At 36.4% G+C, this 23,502-nt stretch overlaps 1 protein-coding gene across 1 annotated transcript; it reads left to right on the forward strand.

The window, feature by feature from the left end:
- Positions 1-755: 755 nt before the first annotated feature.
- LOC112161771 (monocarboxylate transporter 12-B) lies at positions 756-7,901 on the forward strand. Its single transcript, XM_024297214.2, has 10 exons — positions 756-1,817; positions 2,899-2,993; positions 3,171-3,501; positions 5,216-5,319; positions 5,885-6,028; positions 6,133-6,228; positions 6,378-6,534; positions 6,632-7,273; positions 7,339-7,598; positions 7,679-7,901. Exons 3-10 carry the CDS (start codon positions 3,311-3,313, stop codon positions 7,894-7,896), a joined length of 1,812 nt encoding a protein of 603 aa, XP_024152982.1. The 5' UTR covers positions 756-1,817; positions 2,899-2,993; positions 3,171-3,310; the 3' UTR covers positions 7,897-7,901.
- The last annotated feature ends 15,601 nt before the right edge of the window (positions 7,902-23,502 follow it).

Raw genomic sequence — 23,502 nt, forward strand, 5'->3', positions numbered from 1 at the left:
TTGTGATTACACACAACTATTTCAAATTTGAACTTCTTCACAGGAGCCTTTCCTCTTCATTAAAAGCCTTGGATTTTTTTCCTTTAGCGACATTGATTTTTCCATTTTTTTCTGTATCATCTGATGAGAAGACAAACAAAAAGATGAGGAATTGTTCTCTAATGTTCATTAATGCAGATTGTTAGAAAAAATAGTTTGGCATGGCCTGTGCCTAAATTTAGAAATGCAGAGCAGATGACATTTCTCCATGCAGGCTCGCTCTGAGTGTGTGTGGGGGTGTGCGTAGCGGACTGACTGCGTGCTCTGCAACTGTTCTCGCCTCCTATGAAACTCCTGCATTTCCTTATGATTTAAACGTTTCACGAGTCAGTCCCTTCAGAATTTCGCAAATTCAAGCAAGGCTGAGATTTGTTGCTCAATCTGCAACTTTAAATTTTCATTGCAACTTTCATGCAACTTTGACCAATCTACCGGCTTGACCAAATGGTTACATCCATATCTACATCTGAAGAGAGTGTTTGTAATTGTTCAGCTTCTATGCTACATTTTTTCACATTTAAGTAGTACCCTTCACAATCCTCCCAAATTCATTTAATGACTCTTCTTCAAACTGAAACATTTTGAAAGAAACACTTTTATTCAGTGTCTAAGTTTAAAAGAAATGTAATTTTATTTTATTTTGGAAAGGCAGGTTTTTCTGTAGATAGAGCATAATTTAAAGTACTTTATAGAAAATAAACAAAAAGGAAATCACGTGTTCTGATAAAAACTTTGACAGAAATGAAAAACAGCAATATATTTTATCAATGTAAATTATTGTGTAAACCCTTCATTCCTTTTAACTAACAGGATCAAGTTCAATTGAAAAGCCTGGGATTTCTTAACTTTGCTTCAATGTAAATGATAGAAGGGGCAAACTTTTTTACATTGAGTGAATATAAAAGTATTAAGAGTGACAAATTGCTTCAATCTTTAAAGTTTCACTAAATCGTTTTTTTTTATTTTTTTAAAGTTAAGTCAGTATTCTCTTTTTTTAGCATAAAATATGGAAAAAGCAGCAAAGACACCGAAAGATAATAAAAAGTGGATTAATGCTGTAAGAAAGAGAAGAACAATGTTAGTGACAGCAGTACAAACATACTGTTAACATAAAAGATGATACTAATGTCACTTAAACATTTTAGATGCTTTATCTGAAAATGGAAACTCCAGTTTAACTTTAGATCAGATTTTGGCTGTTTATTTAAACAACACAAGCACCAATTTATTTAATCTTTAACTTCCTTTTTCCACATTGTAAGATAGTTTTGCATAAAGGTAATAAACTCATGTTAAGTCAAAAACAACAGGATTTTGTTGGAGTTTAAACTAAATTTTTTATTAAAATGTTTAAAAAAGAAGAGATTTTTGTCTTTTTTTAAAAATAAATATATGAAAACCAAAAACTTTTTATTAAAAGTAAACTGAAATCTAAAATGTTATCTTTCTGTCTCTAACTGTTAGAGTTCACACTCCTCCTTATCTGTCTGTCTGCATTAAACCGCTTTCAGAGGATTGTTATCACCGGTGAAAAACACCTATAAAAAAATAAAATCAAATAAAAAGGAACATTTCCGTCCCATCTGTGGACATTTTCGGGGACCCCTGCTCCTCCTCCTCCTCGCTTTGCTCCTCCTCCTGTTATATCTCCAGCTCGCCGTTCGGCTCATTTGTGTTGCAAAGCGCCGTGCAGACGGCTGCAGGAGAGGCTGCAGCTGCAGGAGAATTCAGATTGAGATCTGATGGCCATAAAGCTGGAAGGAACGAGCGAGGCTCATGTGAGTGTAACCCACTTTACTTCATTTGTTTTTTGTGTTGTTTGCTTCCTTGTAGATTCTAAGATTGTTATAAAATAACATTTTGAAAATGAGTTCCACTAAACTCAGTATTGTTTAGTGATTTATTCTTAATGAGAAACCTAAATATGTCCAGCAGCAAAAATTGACTTTTTTAAAATAAAACTTAAAGATTTTTCAACAGGAATTTATTTCTAGTACAGAAAAAATCACAAAAACTGAGTATTGAAAACTTTTCATTGAATAGCTTGATACTATATTTTTTTTCCCAAGAAAAAAAACATCAAGTCAAGTTTAAATTATAAAAAAAATATCACTCTGCTCCTGTCGTTCTCATTTTCAATCATGTTAACATTTGATTTTGAGTTTTATTTTATTTTTTTTAATGGGCATATGCTGTTCTTTTTTAATAAAATGTTTCTGCTGCTCATCAGATTGTAGTTGTTGTTTTCTGATTGTAATCTTCAAAAAGATGCTGCCTGAAGTTTATGCTAAAATATTAAAACTTCAAAGAAGAGCTTTTAGTGCTTTTGTTCCTATATATATATATATATATATATATATATATATATATATATACAGTATATATCCGATATTGAAGGAGCCTGACATTTTTTTTCAGCCTAATTTCTTTTTATCTAAGATGCAATTTCTAGCAATAAAATCAATGAATGTAGTAAATGTCCTGCTTTGAAAAACAACAGATTTCAGGGCTCAATGGAAAGACTTTTTCTGAAAGCTCGAAGTTCAAGTTTCTGCTCTTGGACTTTACACTGAGATTTATTCAGACTGAAAACTTTCACATAATTAGACATTTTAGATCAATCTTACACAAGCTGTTTTTGCAATAACAATAATAAAAAAGTTGCAAATAACTTTTATTTGAGTCAAATTGAATTTGTCAAATTATTTGCAAAACCATAAAATTGCTCTGATTCTGTGTCATTTTTTTTTCTCCAAACCATCCAAACCTTTATAATAAGGAATTGCTTTAAGGTTTAATCTGAGGTGAGAAATTACAGTTTGATATTTACTGCTGTTCTTCTGTTTTTTTGTTTCAAAGAGGCCAAATAAGCCTTAATGGAAGAGGAGTGGAAACGGCAAGACAATCTTTGGACCAAAAAATGAACATTTTGTTCATTTTTTATTTATCCATCTGTAAGTGAAGTTTTTACTTTTGACTAATTAATATTTAAAAAAAATGATGTTTACAAATCAACGCATTTCATTTTTTATAAAAGAAAAAAAAAGATGAGGATGTGAAGTGTAAATGAAAACAAATGAAATATTTGTATTTTGCATGAATTCACTGAGTTTTGTTTCCAAATGACGCAGAAGAATCTTGACTGCAAGAGGAGCATCAATGTCCTGGACTCAGTAAATGGAGTTAAAAAGAACAAATCCAGCTATAAAGAAGGTGCTGCACAGTAAAAGTCAGAAGGTGAAGAGTAACTCAAACCGAAACAGCTGGGAGAATGGTGGTTATCAAGGAGCAGAGGCCCAAGGGAGGCAGGAGGGCACCTGAAGACCCAAACGCACCTGAAGACCCCAACGCACCTGAAGACCCCAACGCACCTGAAGACCCAAACGCACCTGAAGGAGGGTGGGGCTGGATGGTTGTCGCAGGTTGTTTCCTTGCTACCATCTGCATCCGGGCAGTGACCAGGTCAAGTTTCTATATTGTATTATATTATATTATATTAAGGCTGGGAATCTATTATGAAATTCAACAAATTAATCGCGATTAATCGCAATAGATTTTTTTTTTTTTGGTGCAGTATTTATCAACCACTTATTATCTGTAAATAATCACAATATAAAAATCACACGCAAAACTGTATGTTTACAACGTATTTTTAAAATTAGCTGTCAATCGATTTAAAAAAAACTAGATTAATTAATCGTAAATGTGGGGGAAAAAAATATTGCAATTAATTGTGATTAATTTTCTTTTTTTACAATATTTGTTGACCACTTATAATCTATGAATACTCACAATATGAAATCACACACAAAACTATACATTTAGAACGTTTATTTTTAATTTGCACTGTCAAACGATTAAAAAAATTGAACTAATTTGGGAAATTTTAATTGCGAATAATCACGATTCATTTTTTTATTGCAGTTTTTCCTGACACTTATCTGTGAATAATCACAACATGAAATAACACACAGCTGTACATTTATAACGTTTTTTTTGGTTTAGTGCTGTCAATTGAGAAAAAATTAACAAATTAGTTGCAAACTGAAAAAAATGTAATTGCGATTAATCGTGATTATTCTCATTTTTTGTTACAGTATTTGCCGATCACTTATTATCCGCAAAAAATTAGAATATGAAATCACAGACACACATTTAAAATGTTTGTTTTTAATTGGAGCTGACAATAAATCAAAAACTTATAACTAATATATAAAATATATAAAAATCATTGCGATTAAACGCAATTTTTAAAAGGTACAATTTTCATGACAATATGTGGCTTTTGAACAAAAACAGGCCAAAGAGAAAATTTTTCCTTCATTTTTATTGTCCGAAGTGTTAACCCAGGAGTGTAAACCACCGAGGTCTAATTAATTTGAGTTAATAAATATTAATGTGTAAATTCTTTTTGATTTTCCGTGTGTGTTAATGCGTTCATGTTCACATCCCGAATTACCGCTCTACCTCTGTGGCCCTCCCATGTTTTATAAGAAATAATTAACTTGCACAATGTGGCTCCTATACAGCATCACCCGAATAGGAACGTTGAGGAAAAAGGTCAACATACAATAACTATAAAACATGTAAGCATCATAAAGACGTCCATCATAAGGAATCCTTACATAACTGTTGTCTTCAGCTGTGGGTTTATCTCCTGATAAGGAACGATAAGGTTTTGAATTAGCATCTACAGCTGATGCAACATATTTTTCACTTTTTTTTCTTTCTTTTTTCAAGTTTTTTTACAAGTTGAAGCCTCGTGACACAGTTTATAGAAGCAAAAAAGATTAGATGTTCCTTATAATGCAGCTGATAAATGCTCTGTGCTTCTGTGGGTTCTTGCTGGAGCTTCACTGACCATAAAATAAAGTCACTGAGTGCAAAGCCTTTCCAGTATTAGATTAAAGCCATAAACGTCTGGGAATATTTGTCATACTTAGTTTGCCAACTAAGAATCACATTATGATTATAGCATTAAAGGAAAGTTCAAACTCTAAAACAAAATTACAAAGAAATGACAATTTTACCATTTACTGTTGAACTTCCTTTTAGTACCAAACTGCAGACTCAATATTCTGTAATAGTTTTTATAGAAGTAAACGTGGAAGCAACACTACAGAAAGACATGTTTGCATATTGACTTTATTTTAACTGACAGTTTTCTTCTGTCCAGATGTGTGTCCATGTTCTTTGTGGAGTTCCAGACGCACTTTGAGAAGGATTATTCCACAACTGCTTGGATCCACAGTCTGATTGACTCCACCACGATGCTTTGTGGTGAGCATTTGTTTACTCTCGCAAGTATGCATTTTTATTAGGGCCGGGAATCGATTGAAAGAAAGTTAATAAATTAATGGCAAAATCGGTGAAATGTATTAATCTCATTTAATCCCGTTTAATCACGATTGATTGCAATTATTTGTGGTTTCAATTTATCAAGTGTTAACCCAGAAGTGTAAATTGTGAGCACAAAAAACATTAAAGAAGCAGAACTCTCAAGAATTTTATGTCTCCAGTATTATTCCAAGAAAATAAAGATGCTGATATACATACATATACGATATACATATTGTAATATATATCCCTTTCCTGTACCACTGCAGTCGAGGCCCAGCGACGCTTTACTGTGTTACAGTGACAACGCACCAGACCATGAATCAAATAGTCCACTTTTTGTAAAATTGTGACCAAAACAAAAAAAAATAGCAAGATTAAAGAACTAAAACTAATTGAAATTTTATTTATGTATTTTGTAAGGGACTATGGTATGAAAACAAAAAGATTAATTACATCTCCTATAAAAATTTTAATTGCAAGTAATCCATTCAAACTGTTGTTTCAGCTCCTCTTGGCAGTTTCCTTGGCAACCGCCTCTCCTGCAGAGCGACGGTGATGCTGGGAGGCCTGTTGTCTTCTGCTGGTCTGGTCCTCAGCTCGTTTGCCTCTAGTGTGGAGTTCCTCTACATTTCTCTGGGTGTCATCACAGGTACGAAATAATCTAAATATTCAGTTTAAATTACAGATAAATCAAATGTCAAGTCTGATGTATGAGCATAAAACAGGAGAAGACTGACAATCTGTCCTTCACAGGTCTTGGCTTTGCTCTTAGCTACACACCAGCCATAGCTATAGTTGGAAAATACTTTGTTGAGAGGAAAGCTTTGGCCTATGGCATCGCCCTGTCTGGTATTATCATGACTTATTTTGTTTTTCTTGTCATTCGTTTTCCCATCCCCTCATTTGTGTTTTGGTTATAACCCCTTTTGTACATGAATTCCCCCTTTTATGTCCTTATTTCTCCTAAATGTATCCCATGAAATCCATCTCCTCTTCAGGCAGTGGCATCGGGACCTTCCTCCTGGCTCCGGCCGTCCAGTTGCTTATCGAGCATTATTCATGGAGAGGAGCTCTGCTCATCCTCGGGGGATTTGTTTCCAACTTGTGCGTTTGTGGAGCTCTGATGAGACCCTTAAAAGACACAGAAGTTAAAAAGTTAGTGTTCAACCAGGAAGTAGTCGGCAATTTTTTTTATTAAAAATGCTCCAAATTTTAATTGTTTCTTATCCTCGTCTGTTATTTGGTTATATAGGAAGGACTTGACAAACCTGGAGAAGGCTTTTGATACTAAAGCCGGTGACCAAGTGAAACCAAACCAGCAGCACACACAGGGCTTCAAAGAGTCGCTTATTTTTACCACGGAAACATTTCAAAACGTTGAATTCAGCAAAGACAAACTTCTAGAAAACACAACTCTGTTAAAAGCAACCTTGCACGATCCAAGATTTATAGACTCCAAGCTAGCTGAATGCATTTTACTAAGAACAGTGCTAAGCGACACCAAAGAATCCATCAAGAGCAGTGAAAGCTTGAAACTGTTGGAGAGCTTGAACTCTAAAAACTGGAAGACTAAAGACTCCAGATGCAACAAATCCAGGTCGACAGAGAAAAACCTCCTCACAGAACCCTCAATAAACACAAAACTTTCATCCAGATGCCAGAATTTCTGTCTTAAAACCAGGGAGGACTTTGGCTTCATTTGGAAACCCAGTTTTCTCGTCCTCTCCGTGTCGTTTCTGTTTCTGGCGTACGGCTGCAGCTCCCCTGTAGTTTATTTGGTTCCTTATGCACTAAGTGTCGGCGTGGACCATCAGCACGCTGCTTTCTTAATGTCCACATTTGGCGTCAGCGGCATTGTTGGCAACATCACCTTTGGATGGATCACTGACAGGAAGTAAGGCAACGCGACGGGTTTTCTTTGACAGATCAACACATTCTCTAAGCAGTCTGTCCCTCCAGGCGCCTGAGGAAGTATCGAATGGCGTGCTACATGCTGGCTATTGGCATGGAGGGCCTTTGCTGCATGATCATTCCCTTTCTCCACTCCCTGCCACTCCTGGCTCCGTTATCTGCACTCTACGGATACTTCGATGGGGCGTATGTGGCACTAATACCAGTTGTGACCTCAGATACCGTGGGCTCCACCTACCTCACCTCTGCTCTCGGTGCAGTCTACTTCCTGCATGGCATACCTTACCTACTCAGCCCACCTATTGGAGGTAAATGTTTGTTAACTCATAGAAATCTCAAAATCTTTGCATCATATTTAATGCTTTTCTGTTTGTGTGTGTGGCTGCAGGTTGGCTGGTGGACCACACGGGAACCTACACAGCAACCTTCTTCCTCAGCGGTGCCTCCTTCATGCTCAGCTCCTCACTCCTGGCAGCTGCTGTGTTTGTCAGATACGTGCTGATGATGTGTGAAAGGACAAATGCTCAAAAGGAGTGCACACAAAAACTCAACCTGTCTGACTTTCTACCTTTTTCTACTAAAAAGAAAGAAATAAACAGACTTTAAACTTGTTAACGTTTTAGTGAGTGTTTGTCTACAGTCACAAGTCAAGGTGTGCATGCAATGCAGTGAAATCAAAGAGCATTAAATGCAAAGTTAAATTAGTTTGATGCACAATTTGCTAAGTCTCTTTTAGCTTCAAAGTAAAATAGAACAGTTTCACAAAAGAAATAGCAAACTTATAGTGCATGGTGGTGTAGCATGGAGAGAAAATAGTATCGTCTGGTTGGTGTGTAATTTTATATTTGCATGTTTGGATTTGTGTGTGCGTAAATCTTGGTTTGTAACTCACATGATACATTTTGTGCACGACTTTGTGTGCTTGCAATTGTGTATTCACAGGTACAAAAATTACAAAATAAAAAAAAAAGTTTACACATGCATAACTTAAAATTACAAAACACACAAATCATCTGTTGCACTCACACAAAACCGCATTTATGTACAAATCTGATGTGAGACTCTTAAATGCTGCTAGAATGCTGGATCAAGATGGTCCTGCAGGCTTGATCCGAAGAAGGTTAATAAATGTTTACTATGTTTACTTCATCTGGGCGCGCTTGAACGCCATTTTTCTCGATTACACAGGAAAAAAAAGCAACTAAACCAGATAGTCTCGCCAATCGCTAAAATATCACGATGTCAAAACTGCCTATTTCCTCTCTTCTTGCTCTGTCACGCAGACTCTGAGACATTTTATTTGGATTGGACCTATTTTTCAGTTTTTCACTGTAAGCAGTTTGTCGTTTATTTCGGTTCTCATTATATGTGGTGCTTATGTCTTTTATGTCAATTAAAAAAGGATTCAGATGTTTTTTTTCCCACGTTAGGGTTCAGGTGAGTTTTAACACTTCCAAAAAAAGTGGACTATCTGGACCAAGAATCCAAATTAAACCAGTCAGTGCTAAAGCATACTTCTCTATTTATGTGATTGCTTTAAATTGTGTCTTATATTTTAAAGATTTTACATAAAAAAAAAAAATCTCAAATTTAAGTGAATTGTGTACAAATACATCTCAAAGCAAAAACTAGAAATATTTATGAAGTACTATTCAGTTTCTGAGTAAAAATAAACATAAATTCACCTGCATTCACTTGCGGAAGTGCACAAATGTCACCAGAAAGGCTGACATGTGGCTTTGGTGATTGCCGGTTGTGTATACGTGTACGCTTGTGTGTGTTTACTTGTGTTTCTAAAACACAGGTTTCCACTGTGTAGGTGGGTGCGTGGGAGGCAGGCAGAGGAGAGGTTTCCTTTGAGGTTGGCATCCCCGAACACAGTAAAGAGAAGGACTTCCCCTTGAAATTACACACTTACACACATAGCCACCCACACACGCACACACACACACAAGTATAGACACACACAAACTGCTATTCTGCTTGACAAATGTTGAAGGTAAAAGTTTTTAATTACGAGAGAACAATAAAATTAACTCTGAGATGAGTTTTTTTATTTATCCTCTTTCAAAGATTTCTTATTAATACAGTTATTACGCAGTTGATGTAAACTCCTGATCCACATGAGGGAGGCAAAACCAAGGAGATTGTTTATCGAAGCTTAGGAGCCAACCTTCATGCCTTTTCCAAATCAGACTTTGTCTGCAAGTTTCTCCTGATTTATTCTCAGAAATATAGACGAAGTTGCTATAAAACATGTTTCCAGTCCACAAATTAAATATTCTAGTATGGTTTTATTATCAATATGAGCAGGGAATTCTTCTAGAAGCTAATTTGAGAAATATTTGTGTCTATAATTTCTGGTTTTCACTCTAGTTTTGCACCTACTGTGTTCAAAGATGCTGAATTACCGACCAGCGGCGCTGACGTCAGCCGGGAAAGGGATCTCGTGTGTGCACATGCACATCCGAGACACCTGCATTGTTGGTTTACACCAGATCTACTTTACTGATAAAGTCTTGTCAGGCTGCAGCCAGGTGCATGATGCCACTGCATGTTTGTATGAGTTTGTGTTTTACCACATCAGTCGCACACATGCTTCTGTGGGGAGACAAACACGGAAAAAAACACAAGACACTCCAGGGGAAACTTACATGAAAAATGACATGCTTCCAAACACAAACTCAGGTCCTCAAATATTTATCTTATTCAACATATATCGTTTATCTTAATCTTTACTGAAAGCAGATAAACAATTGAGATTTATTTCAGATTGTATAGCCAAAGCTCTGTAAATGGGTAAAAACAAGGGGACAGCAGCTATATCACAGATTGTGCTTGAATGTGTCAATTGTTCTTTTGTGGTTTTAGCAAAACTTTCAGGGTTTGACTTGACATGCACTAAAGAGAAGCAACACTTTACATTTTACTTTGACTCAAATAAATGCTTTAACTTCTTCCCAAAATGCTTATATATATATATCTATATATATATAAATATATATCTATATATATATAGATATATATACATATAGATATATATATCTATATATATATATATTTAATTTATTTATATAGCCCAATCTCACATAAACAATTGCCTCGTGGGTTTCATGCCTGTTACTCCTCTTGAGCTCGACGAAAGGCACAAACGGTTCTTGGTTTTTAACAGACATTTATTCGGACACAAAGATTCTTCTACATGCCTTCACATGTTCTTTCCATGCCCCAACAGTGCCCCAACAGTGCCCCAACAGTGCCGTCAGAACTACGAAATAAAATACAGAAACTTAAATTAACCTCTTCAATCTCAGACTGCAAATTAAATGATAAAATAAAATCCATACCTCATTGGCCGCATTAACTCAAGAGGGTAAAACTTCCAAAAAGAAAAACGTCTTAATTTCTCTTCAAATTCTTTCACTGGCTTAACTCTCGCAGACTTCTCCCTTCTGGACCATGTGAGACTTACCCTGGTGTGGCAACCCATATAACATCCCCCATAGGAACAAAAATGACATGGAACAAAAAATAGGTTCCCCCTTTTAAATAAAGTTTTTAACTTCTTTTAACTTAACTTAACACCATTATTTATTTATTGTAAAATATCACATATTTATTTCAATTGATTAGAAAACATTTTTTATATTAATAACCCTTTTTAACACAAAATATTTTTATAAACAAAAATATGAATTAGTGTTGCCTTTGATGGCAGCTACAATGCCGCTGATTTTACAGATGCAGAAGGTCAGTCATAAAATATAAACAGTAGCTAATTGCTAAACTAAACAAGGGGCGGCCGTGGTGCAGTGGTAGGGCGGTCGACTCCTGATCGGAGGCGAGCGGGTTCGACTCCCGCCTTACCCGCCCATGTGTCAAAGTGTCCTTGGGCAAGACACTAAACCCCGAATCGCCTCTGGTGGGAGGTTGGCGCCAGTGTTCGGCAGCGGAGCCACCACCAGTGTGTGAATGGGTGTGTGAATGGGTGAATGGGTCTGTGACTGTGAAACGCTTTGAGCTCTCGAAGAAGGGTAGAAAGCGCTGTACAAGTATATGCCATTTACCATTTACTGAATTAAACTGGTCATTCCTGCTCTTAGACCCTCCCCACCGGTAAGGTAAACTAAAAAAAACCTATTCAGGAAAAGAGAAGAAACCTTAGGGATGCCCACATGAGGGAGAGATCCTATCTCAGGACGAACAAGCAATTTACCAGGACTACTAAAGAAGAATCCGATTATTAACTCTACAACTATGTATTTAACTAGAGTTCATTTAAATAAGGCTGGCGGACGAAGTGCACAACCAACAGAGGGTGAAGTGCAGTCAACACCCAAGACCAGGAGGACACATGACCCACCAGGAATCACTCTCACACAGAGATGCAGGGTGGTGTTGGAGCGTGGGCGATCGACCTGGGATATATATATATATATATATATATGAAGATGATATATAAGAAGATATAAGAAGAAGGCCAAAGAAGATGAATATATATATATTCATCTTCTTTGGCTAATTTGTCCCTTTGGGGGTCGTGGGGGTCCCGGAGCCTAACTCGGCTACTGATGGGCGAAGGCGGGGTTCACCCTGGACAGGTCGCCAGTCTATCGCAGACATCTATACTGTACATATATATATACACACATACATGTATATTTATGTATATATATATACATATGTGTGTGTATATAAATATATCTCCACACACACACACACACACACCCACACACATATATATATATAAATATATGTATACATATAGGGCTACAAGACACAGAAGAAGCCATAGGGAGAGGGATTACTTTGGACACAGGAAGATTTTGTGACCGTCTTTCTTTTAAATGAGATTTTCTGCATCAGTTGTTAAAGTAAAATTAAAATAAAAAATCCCCCTCAGATTTCTAAGATCTATATCCAAAATATGACTTCTTTAACTTTTCCTTGAAATACAAAATTGTATATTTATCTTGTATCTAGTCAAACATTATGGTAGTTGTATGACCTTTAGTGAGAAACAAGTTAACTTGTTATGAGGAAGCCTGGCACAGCCCAGCCTGGACTCATTCGCACACCTCTGCCAGACTTTGGTGCTCCAAGTGAACTCCAAAGTAAAGGATTGTACTGCTGATGCGTAAAGTCTGCCTCATGACACAGCTGCTCCATAATTCTGTGTTATGAACATCTGGGTCATGTTATAGAATTAAAAAAAGCTTATTAATATCTGTCAAATATGAAACATCTTTACTTTAATGGAGTGCAGCTGAGAAAGTGTTTGGGGAATCATTCTTCAGAATGGATTGTATATCAAATTTAGAAGAAAAAAATGAAAACACTGAAGTATCTGAACAAATGAGTCAAACTTTGCCTGCAGAATATCTGTAGTGAAAATACTGTAGTGTTTCACCAATTATGAAGTGAATCCATTATTTCCTTTGACTGGATTCAACACTTTTGAAGAGAAAAAGCTTAATAGATTTGTCTTTAGGTTTTGTCAAACCCTCCATGAGTCATTTTACACTCAGATTTTTTTCATCTGTAGCAGAACAATTTTCACATTTTGTCTTTCACATCTTCAGCTGAAGCCTGTGTTCATTAAGCATCTACCCGTGCAGACAAATCAGATTTTTCTTGCATTGAAGACAGATGGGGAAACTGGCTGTGTTGATCTGTGGTGACTGAGTTCACAACATTTGTAGAGATGCAGCGTTATAATTAGGTTAACGCTGCACTCGCTTCTTCTCAATAAAAGCAGTCATGAGAAGCACATGGATCACATCTTGTGGCCAAGCGAGGGCACCATGTGGACGCTCATTGTTCATGCTGGAAAACACCAGATTCGCACGGATAGTCCAGAAATACATTCTCCAAACAAAATCCACTAAAAGGAACAGAAATCATTATAGTTTTCTATGTTTGACAGGTTTGACAGATCTCAGTATTTTTTAATCAGAAGATTTTAATCTTTTGTCTCACTTTTTATAAAAAGCTGTTCTATCAGTACATTTAAATGATTACCTTTCTACCCTTTTAGGAGCTTCACTGTTCCATGACTGTGAGGCTCAATAAATTAATCAATCAATCAGCAAATTATCAAATATGTATGACAGATTTTACATGGTACCTGTGATGTTTCGGTCACAAAAACAACTGCCACCGCAGAAAAATCTGAAAGATTTCATACCGCTGCCTGATTTTTTAAAAAACTTTTGGCATGGTCATGAATGTAGAGGACAACGTCAGTTTAGGTAGACAATTTTCCACAATAACGTTTAGACAAGGTTATTGTAGGAAATTCCCCATCCCAAAGTAGTATTATGATCGGTTTCCTCTTTGGATTTCTAATAGCAGACAGCTCAGTTTTGCTCCCCCCCCGACTGCTCTGTTCTGTAGCTCGCTGTCAGATTGAAGCTCATTCTCCACCATACTTAAAATAAAAGATCGCTTTGGTTTAAGAACTAAAAATAAATGCCATAATATCTCTTTAATTAGATAAAATCTCGATTGAAAAATATAAAAATAGCCTAAAGTTTGTTTAGACAGAGTTTTAATAAACTGATCTCACAGCTGCACGGCAGGACGCCTGAAGGCGTTAATAAATATTAACGTGTCAATTATGATTTATTAATCGCAATGTTCACAGCCCTAATTTATATTAATCTGATCCAGTTCACATGTTGTAAAATGTATTAGTAAAAAAACAAGATTATTAATATCATACAGTGTTATGGTTTCTCTAAAGGAGAAGTTCTAACAAAATGTTTTAGCAAAATGCCAACATTTTTGGCTAATTTGTTATCTAATGAGGTTTTTATAGGATAATTTAGAGTTTGGCGTCTAATTTAACAACATACTAACATATTTGACTAATTTAGTTTACTGAGGAATTTTAGGCTATTTTGGAGCTTAGCTAGTACTGTGAATGTTTTAAAAAAAAAAATTTCATGTTGATCTGAAGCTTCAGTCTGAAAAATATGCTCTGCGTGGTTTATGGAGCTGAGCAGCGCTGATCGGTCCCAGACCCCCCCTGTCTGATTATGGTGGCTCTGTGTCTCGCTAGCGTAAATAATCATCGCTGCTCCAAAAAAAGGTCTAGCAGTTTTGTTTTGAGCTGGATGTTGGCTCGGACGAGGAAGTTGAGAGCTTCACGGACAAAGCTTTCACTGATCCTTTCCAACTGCAGTCAAATGAGCCGCCGTTCACATTTCCGTGGTCACATCAAGAAGCTCCGTGGAGTCTGGTGGAGATTTTCCAGCGTTCTCAGTCCTGCTACCGTAAGTATTGGATGAAACTCACACAAAAAATCCAGTGATGCTGATTTGACCACAGAAATGTGAACCGAAGTCAATGTGAAGATGCCATCTTCTCCGGAACCTGAACTAGACACACTAGCCGGAACAGATGAGGGTTTAGGACATGTCCTGCAGAGCAATTGTGATGTATTAACTGCTCATTAATTCAAACAGAGATTTTCCGCGACAGTTTGATTGACAGATTTAAAAGGAGGAATACTTGAAAATGCAAAAACTAAATGATTTATTACTACATTTGTTCTCTTTCATAAGAAAAATGCCACAAATAGATGTTAAAAACTCAAAAACATGATTTTCATCGGAGGAGGGCTTTAATGCATGTCTCAATGGTGATCTAAACTGATTAGTTTGTGATAATTCTCCGTCTAATGGCCATGCTCTTCAAAACATGTCAGCAAGATTTCACTGTGGGAGGTGTTATATGCACAATCATTAGTTTAATTTTCAAACTTAGTCAAGAAAATGTTATGAACAACATGCTTACATTTCTTGGAATATTGGTTAAATTAAGATGTTGATTGTCGCTTCGGTGAAAGGAAACTTTCTCTAATAAAGGAAGAGTTTTCCACATGTCATTTGGCCAATCAGCCAGTTAGTTCTGTTGCCTCACATATGCTGCATATGGTTGTGAATGCTGACAAACATCTACGAATAGGTCAGGGCCAGTACCATTTTTAGTATGAAGATAGAGGTTCCTCCCCAAAAATATGAGGAAGTTCCTCTTACTGCTCAAAAAGAGGAAGAGAAGAAAATAAGGAGAAGGAGAGGGAGGAGGAGAAGTGAGGTGAAAAAGAGGAAAAGGTCAATTATCATCAAGACCCCAACCTCTCCCAGATGAAATACGGGCCATCATCACAGTTTTTTATTACTATTTATGTGATAAATAAACTTGGTCCTTCTGGAGAGTTTGCAGGTGATCCATTGTGCTGAAGCATCCGAGTTATTTTGAGAAAAGAACTGAAGTGGATGAGAATGAACCAAAGTAATGGAAAAGGGTGTATGCAATTCTGATGACATTGACTCTTTACTTGAGAAAAGAAGCTGCTTCTGAAGCCTATCGGATGGATTTTGGGAAAGAAATTTGCTTTTTCTGGTAAGCTGAGTTGTAGTGCAGAAGCGTGTTTGGCCAGATGACCTTTTAGTTTTGAGAATGTCATTTCATTTTCAAGAAATGAGCCAAACCAACTGAAAAAAACTGTAAAATTGTTAACGTTTCTGCCACCATACCTGGGTTCCACAACCAGTTCCTGATACGACCATAAAGTCATTTAATGGTCTGATTCTGCAACAGGCATCGATTGGTGGTGGGAGTAGAACTTTTAAAGCCAGAAACCAACCAAGGTTTGGCACTTGTGGTGGTTACGGAGTAAAAAAGGTCTTCAAGAAGTGGAGACTTGGTAAAGAATGGGTGAAAGAAAGTTTTGGTAGAGAGAAAGAAATCATTTAAAAGAAGTAACGATAATAATGAATCTGACAGTGTGTGTATGACAATGTAAGTATGACAGCAATATCATGCAAGGAGAAAAAGTTCAGAATGAATATCCTTTTCTGACTTCATAAAAACTCACTAATTTGTCCACTTTGATGTCTGCAGGACGTGATACGAGGAAAGTGGCGTCTGTCACCAACCCCGGTCTCCAGCATTTTGGGTCCTACACCACCAGTTTCTGACAGAATAACCTGACCAAGTTGGACCCAGCAAAGTTTTTACTGCCACTCCAGTCCACACCATACCATGTCACGTCTGATGGTTTTCCTGCAGCCATATTCATTTCATGCCATTCCACGTTCAGCAACACCCGTTCCTGTAGGGGATTACTGGGACCATCCTTCAAGATCCCTGTTTCTGTAGAGGGTCGCTGGGACCTCTCCTTCCTGTTCCTGTATGTTTCCTATCCATAGGGAGAGCTATCGGGACGTCTGTTCCTGAGGAGAGGTTCTGATTCTCCTCAAATCCACCTGGCTGCAGGACCGCTAAATGTGTTTTGGATTTGTTTTTCTTTTGTACCTCAATGTCCCCTCCTCTCAGGTGTTTTTTTGTTTTGGGGCATCTGGGATCTAGCCTTTTGGGGAGGGGTACTGTCAGAATTCAGCTTTAGTTTGGGTTTTGTGAGCTATGACTTTCGGTCATGTTTTGCTTTGAAATGTCCCAGCCAGTCAGTCACACCAGTTTTGGGTTCATGATCAATGAACTTTTCCCTCAGCCTAGTTAAGTGTCTGGTTTTCAGTTAATCATCTACTCTGCTCTGTTTTGACACTCCTTTGTTTCTCTTGTGGTTTTATCAAATTTCCGTTTTCTTTAGTAAATGTTTTTGTTTCTGTCGTTAAGTCTGGCTTCCTCTATGGGTTTCAAAACCACCGGTTCCTGAATTCTGATAGAAATATTAAGTGCTTTTTAAAAACAGCTGCCACCACTGTCTATCAAATGGAAGTAATAAAACACTTCCTGAAGTCTGTCTTCTTAGAGATAGTGCTGTTCATAAAAGTGGATAAAACACGGTTTCAGGTTTTCTTCATGTGATACCAGGGTAAAGATTCTTTATATTTGTTAACATTAAGGGTTTAACATTTGTGATTTGTTCATAAGCTTACACTAAAACAACAGAAGACTTTTTCAATCAAAGTTAATTTTGTCTTGATTGTAGGGTCTACTCACAAAGGGAAGTTTAACTAAACTGGGCCAGTGCAGAGGAGATGTGGAGCTGAATGGATCCAGTTGTCAAAGGTAGGATGCAGTCACATCACATCATATGTTTCATGTCAATTCCTGAAACTGACTGCGCTTTAAAACTACAATTTAATTGAAAACCCTTTTGTACACCAAGAAAGACCATTTTAGAAATCATGCTGTTTATTTTTTTGCCCCCATTCACCTGTAAAGAATGTCCTGTTTAAATCAAATCCCCACTTTCTCTATCTCAATAATGTGCAGCAGTATTGAAGAAAGAGAGCAAGAAAACTAGAGTGAATAAATTATGCTATATTTTGTGTCAAAATGAGCAATGCCTAGAAAAAGAGCCATAGGAAGACCTCACTTCAACTGCTTCACCAAAAGAAAAATCTGATCTTAAGTTAAGAGCCGGTTAATGATAATACATGTAAAGGAAGTGGTAATGTCGAACTGGGGTTGGATTATTTAAGTTCGCTTCCTTCCACTCCCTTTCAGGCAATCTCTAAACGTCTAGTTATCCTGTGTAGATTAATTTACTTTTTTTTCTTCTTAATTGCTCGATTTAAACCATTTCTAATCTAATCTAAAAAAAAAACAACCTTTTCTATCTGATTATGAATTATGAGTTGAATAAAATAAATACTCAGAAATGTAATTTAAGCTGTATTTTCCTAATATATATATATATATATATGTATAATGACCTTATTTTCAGGAGTACAAGTCACAAGAGCAAAAAATGTCAAATCAAGAAGAAGGAAACCATATATAAGTTGCTCTGGAGCATAAGTTGCACTTTTGGGAGAAAAGTCTGATGTTTCAAAGCAAATCTACTAAGCCCAGCGTAGCTAAAAAAATAAATAAATAAACCAAGAATACTAATCTTTTGATCGGTATAAGAAAAATATCAACATTTAAGTGGAAAACAATCAGATTCTCTTCCATGTTGGTTTTGAACGACATTTCTTCTTCCACTGTCAGTAGCAAATACTCGGATGCAGCGCCCTCTAGTGGTTGTTTGAGCAAATAACCTCAAAAGGACAACTGGAGTTTACTGGGAAAATAACAAATATATGACCCTATTTATGTCTAAATAAATAAATAAATTGCTCCTGATTATAAGGCGCACCCCTGGGTAAGCCATGAAGAAAAACGTGACTTATAATCCTGAAAATATGGTACACACATATATATATATATATATATATATATATATATATATATATATATATATGTCCTCCATCATGAGAATAACACCACAAGAACATGTTAAAGCACGGTTTTTATCTTTAAAGTCACAAACATTAAATTACAACGAGATTTAAGTAGAAAAAAGTATGACTTACAGCACTTCCCTGACAGTTATACATCTTTTTTTGTCATATAAAAACCTAACTGAAGACAGATTTGCAATAAATTTTTTTCACATCAATTTAAAGCGCTAATTGGGAAACATATTGCACAGTTTACTGCACAACTGGATTGAATTATGCTTGACTAAACTGTTCTTTATTTAGATCTAATGTATCATTCAGTGTCCTCAGTACACACAGTCTCACATGTGTCAGCTGCAGCTTGTAAATAGTATTTTCCAGAAAAGTGTTTGTGTAAATTCGCACTTTCATTCAGAAAAAAAAGAAGAATTAGAGCTGAAGGTAAAAATGAGTTTTTTCTGATCTGCGATCAGTTATGTGTGTTATCATGGGAGCTAGGGGGAAAAAAACAAGAAAAGAAATTCACACCTTTGAGACCACCATCTTTCTGGTCCTGCTGTGAATCTTCCCACACACTCAGACAGACGAGCGCACTTTAAACAGTCAACAAGGAAGGAGACAGCATGATCAGACAGAGTAAACATTAAATATGAGAGAGGGCATCCGAGTTAAAATCGTGCAAAAACAGCCGAAATGAAAAGGAGGAAAACAGAAACAGAAAAAAAGGTTTAAGGTGTTCGGCTTTGTTGTGGCAGGTGTCTTTGCCTTGCAGGCTGCTGGCTTTTCTTGACTGCTGTTTTATGTTTGCCACAAGAGTTCTGATTTCAGCTATAAATAAATATGTGAAGTGCCTCCTCCAAATACAGATGCAAAGAAGGCGCGAACTCCCCCCAAAAAATGTCACAAAGTATTTTAGCCTCCAACTTGATCTAAATGAACTCCTACTCAGGATGCATGTAAGCGTCATTATGGAGATAAATGCGGATGCTGTTGTTTGAGGGCACAATTCTCCAGCTTCAGTCAAACTGTGACTTTCTTTTGACCTTTTGTTGAAGAGTTGTGTGCCACTTTTTGTCCCACGGTGCATGTTGTCAACTTAATGTGTGCATCGTGTGTTGGTATTTGTGAGTAAAAGCAGTTTTCCATTCACCTTGTGCTTCACAGGCTTCTAGAGGAAACCCAGAAGCTCTCATTTTGAGTCAGCCCACTGCTGTCTGTGGAAACTTCACACACCAACAGGGTGTATGCCTGAACATGCTGTAAACATGTTTTGCATCATATAGTGTAGATACATAAAATAAAAAAAAGTTGCTTTAGATTTCCTGCTGGGGTTGTAATGTCTGCATCCCCTCTGGAAAAAGCACAACACTTGTTGCTAAGGTCACACCAGCAGGTTTTCAAATTTAAACCTTATTATGCTTGTTTCTCTTTGTGTTAATTTGTCAGATTGTGATCAAAGTAAAAGTGTTTGTTTCCATCAGCTGCATGCCCAGTGAGCCTACGCTTATTCACCAAGATCAGTCTCATTTTCACCCACTTCCTATGACGGCAGATTTTTGTAGATGCTTTAATTCTCCAAAAATGGTAAGTATTTTTTTCTTTATTTATTGGAATGAAACATCTAAAATCAAGGGCTGTGAACATTAATGAGTTAATATTTATTAACTCTAATTAATCAAACCTCGCTAAGAAACAGTCGGTTGTTCGGGCTTCCATGGCGTGCATCAAAACACTGTCGGGTATTTTCACACGTATACCACAGTTAGTGTCAAAATAAATATATATTCAATCAGTTTTTAGAACTTTAATCTTCGTATTTTTTGGTTTAGATCCCTTTTTCACATAAAACGAACTATTAGATACATGTTCTGGTGGGTTGTCATGGTAACACGACAACACATCGCTGAGCCTCGACTGCATCGATACAGCATCAGTCAACAGAAAGTTAACATGAAAGTTCACCAATCAGGATCTTTATTTTTAGAGCATTTGTATGGAGAGAAAATAGATTAATCCTGATTTGTGGGTAAATTAGGATTTGTGCATAACTTTGGATTTGTGCGTGCGTATTCTTGATTTGTAACTCATACAATACGTTTTGTGCATAAGTAAAAAAAAATACAAAATTTAAAAAAGTACACAAATTAAAATTACAGCTGCTTGAAACTAATTTCACACGCAAACTTCTAAATATTACACACAAATCACCTCTCATGCACATACAAAACCTCAGTTACACACAAATCTATCGTGACACTATTTTCACGTCTCACAAATTCGTTCATAAGTGATGCGTTTACATACTACTAGAATGTTCGTTCATCAGAGTTTTCTTATCAGCCATTTTAAACTTTAATTATGAAAAATATCCTGTAAAACTTGACATTTTTCCACTTTCTTAAACAGATATCCCCGATAATTAATATAAAAAAGTCTAAATAATAATTTTTAAAACACTAAATCCCTTTAAAAATGAAAATATTTTCCAGAAAAGAGCACTTTTACTCATGCACAACTCCTAATTTACACACAAATCAAGAATTACACACCCACAAATCAGAGTCTATTTTCTCTCCATGCATTTGGGCTATGGGACTGGAACTTTATTTTGTTTTTAAGGTCTGCTGGTTTGTTTCTCATGCCAGCTTCTGTGTTTTCTTGGAGTAATACTCCAGACATAAAAAAGTTCGATGTGTTTTATGCTCACAATTTACACTTCTGGGTTAACACAAAGAAATTGAGACAAAAATGAAGGAAACATTTCTCTCTGAGCTGTTTTTGTGCATATTTTCCAATAAAATGTACTCAGTAACACAAAAGTTTGATTAATCGGATTAATATTTTTAACCAATTGACAGCACTACGTATAAATAAATGTTCTAAATGTACAGTTTTGTGTAGGATTTCATATTGTGAGTGACTATGTGCAGATAATAATTGGTCGGCAAATACTGTAACATAAAGAAAACAAAAACTCGATTAATCGCTATTAATTTTTTTCCAGTTCTGCAATTAATTAGTAAAATCTTGGAAAGTCCCACTCCAACTGTCTATTCTAAGATTGTTCCCAGAGGTCTTTTAATCATGATTAAGCTGTTTTTAGTCAAAAACAAAAAGACTCGTTTTTTTAAGACATGTTTTCTACAGAGCGGCAGGAGTTCACTAGAACTTTGCCTCTGAATTGTGGGTGGGACTGTTGTGGAAGTAAGCCTCTGCTGATATCCCATCATCCATCCGTTTACATGCTCTCCTGCTAGCTTACAATACCAAGCTAACATTGACACCAGGAGCAACATCAGAGCTATCCAGCCGTACAGTTTAGAGCAGATTCCAGCCCAGATGAGCAAAATGAAGACGTAATCGATCCACATGTCAGTGAATGCATCAGAATGGAGTGGAGCAGGGAGACTTTGACCCGCGCATATCAGTTGCTGCGTCACAAACTGGAGCTTTTTCAAATGATCCAGCCCAATTTGAATAAAAAATACTAAATCTTAAATTCCTTAATGTATGCCTTTCATTGTGAGAAAAATGCTACAAGGACATGTTAAAACAACCAAAAATATGATTTTCATTCGGTCTTTATAAAACGTTTCCACTATTCCCCATGAATTTAAAAATGCCTGCAGAGACATTCATCAGCATGAAAGTTTCTGCTGAACTAAGCTAAATCTATGAAATTAAATTATTTGTGTCTGTTTTATTTGTTATCTAAATACTTGAATCTTGCCTTTAAAAAATTGTTTTTAGGAAATCTTTGCTAGGCTATTTTCTTCTCAAATGCATTCAGTAGGAACATTTTTTTTTTCTTTTTTCATCATGTTACCAGAAAGGAACTTTTTATTTTTAAAATTAACAGTGTAAGATATGTAACTACTGTAAATTAACTTGCGTTTAATGGTTCCTTTTTTATCATAAGTTACATATTTTTCAATCTTAAAGGAAGTTTTGAGTCATCAGATTCCTTAACAAAACTGTGGATAATACCTCCTCTCTGCTTTTCGTCAGTAGAAATCAAACTTTTTAAAATTTGTACCAAAGCCTGAGAAAAGGCAAAGACATCTGAAAACTTCTGTGGTTCTAAAAGTTTCAATATTCATGTGCAGTATTGCCAAAAATGAGATAAAGAAGAGTTTCTTTTTTCTCTAAATTTCTGATAATAATGCACACAAAGAAGATAAAGAAGAGCTTCTTCAGGTTGGAGTAGTAAAATCTTCCTTTCATGCTCATAATACGTGGAAGTTTTCTGGCTTAATTTCTGTGAATTCTCCCAGAGATAATCTGGTCTGACCAGAGTTTGCGTGTTTGCTGCACAGTGACAAACTGAGGTGACAAAGTTTCTGCAGATCAATCAAAGACAAGCAGCCCCCTTAAAGAGGTCACTTAAAGCAGCTCTAACTTTTTCTCACACAATAAAAATGACCTATTAACTCCTATTGCATTGAAGTTGGTAATTATAATGTTGTTGGTAATATTGAAACTATTTTTGCAGCATGCATTTCTATGTCTGAAGCTGCAGAACTACTTAAATATGCACTCATCCAGGCGCACAGAGGGGAAAATGTTCAAAATCAGACCCGGACCGAAACATTCGCAGATCTTTCTCAGAGATAACGAGACAAAAAGTACATGTGCACCCAACAGCGCAGCGTTTTTTTTTTCCACTCTTTGATTTGACCCCAGCAGGTATTACAACCAACAAACACAGCAGAGACCATCTTTTAAAGAACTGATGTCTGTTTTTCCATTTCCTCTGTTCACACTGATCTGTTGAGGCACCTCACCAACCACAAACTTTTCTGTTCCCATAATCAGAATGACTGTCTGTTGACAAAAGACAGCCCATCGTGTTCCTCAGTTGATTAACTCACATCGGGGATGGCGACTGAAAAATTAAGTAATTTGTAGCTACAATGTGGGGAAACATGTAGAATGTAGATACTCGCTGATGTCACTAAAAGGACGGCAGAAATGAAACTTGGAGTGGAACCGCCATGTTGACTTTGACTTA

Source organism: Oryzias melastigma, linkage group LG15, assembly GCF_002922805.2.
Source record: "Oryzias melastigma strain HK-1 linkage group LG15, ASM292280v2, whole genome shotgun sequence".
NCBI classification, from domain to species: domain Eukaryota; kingdom Metazoa; phylum Chordata; class Actinopteri; order Beloniformes; family Adrianichthyidae; genus Oryzias; species Oryzias melastigma.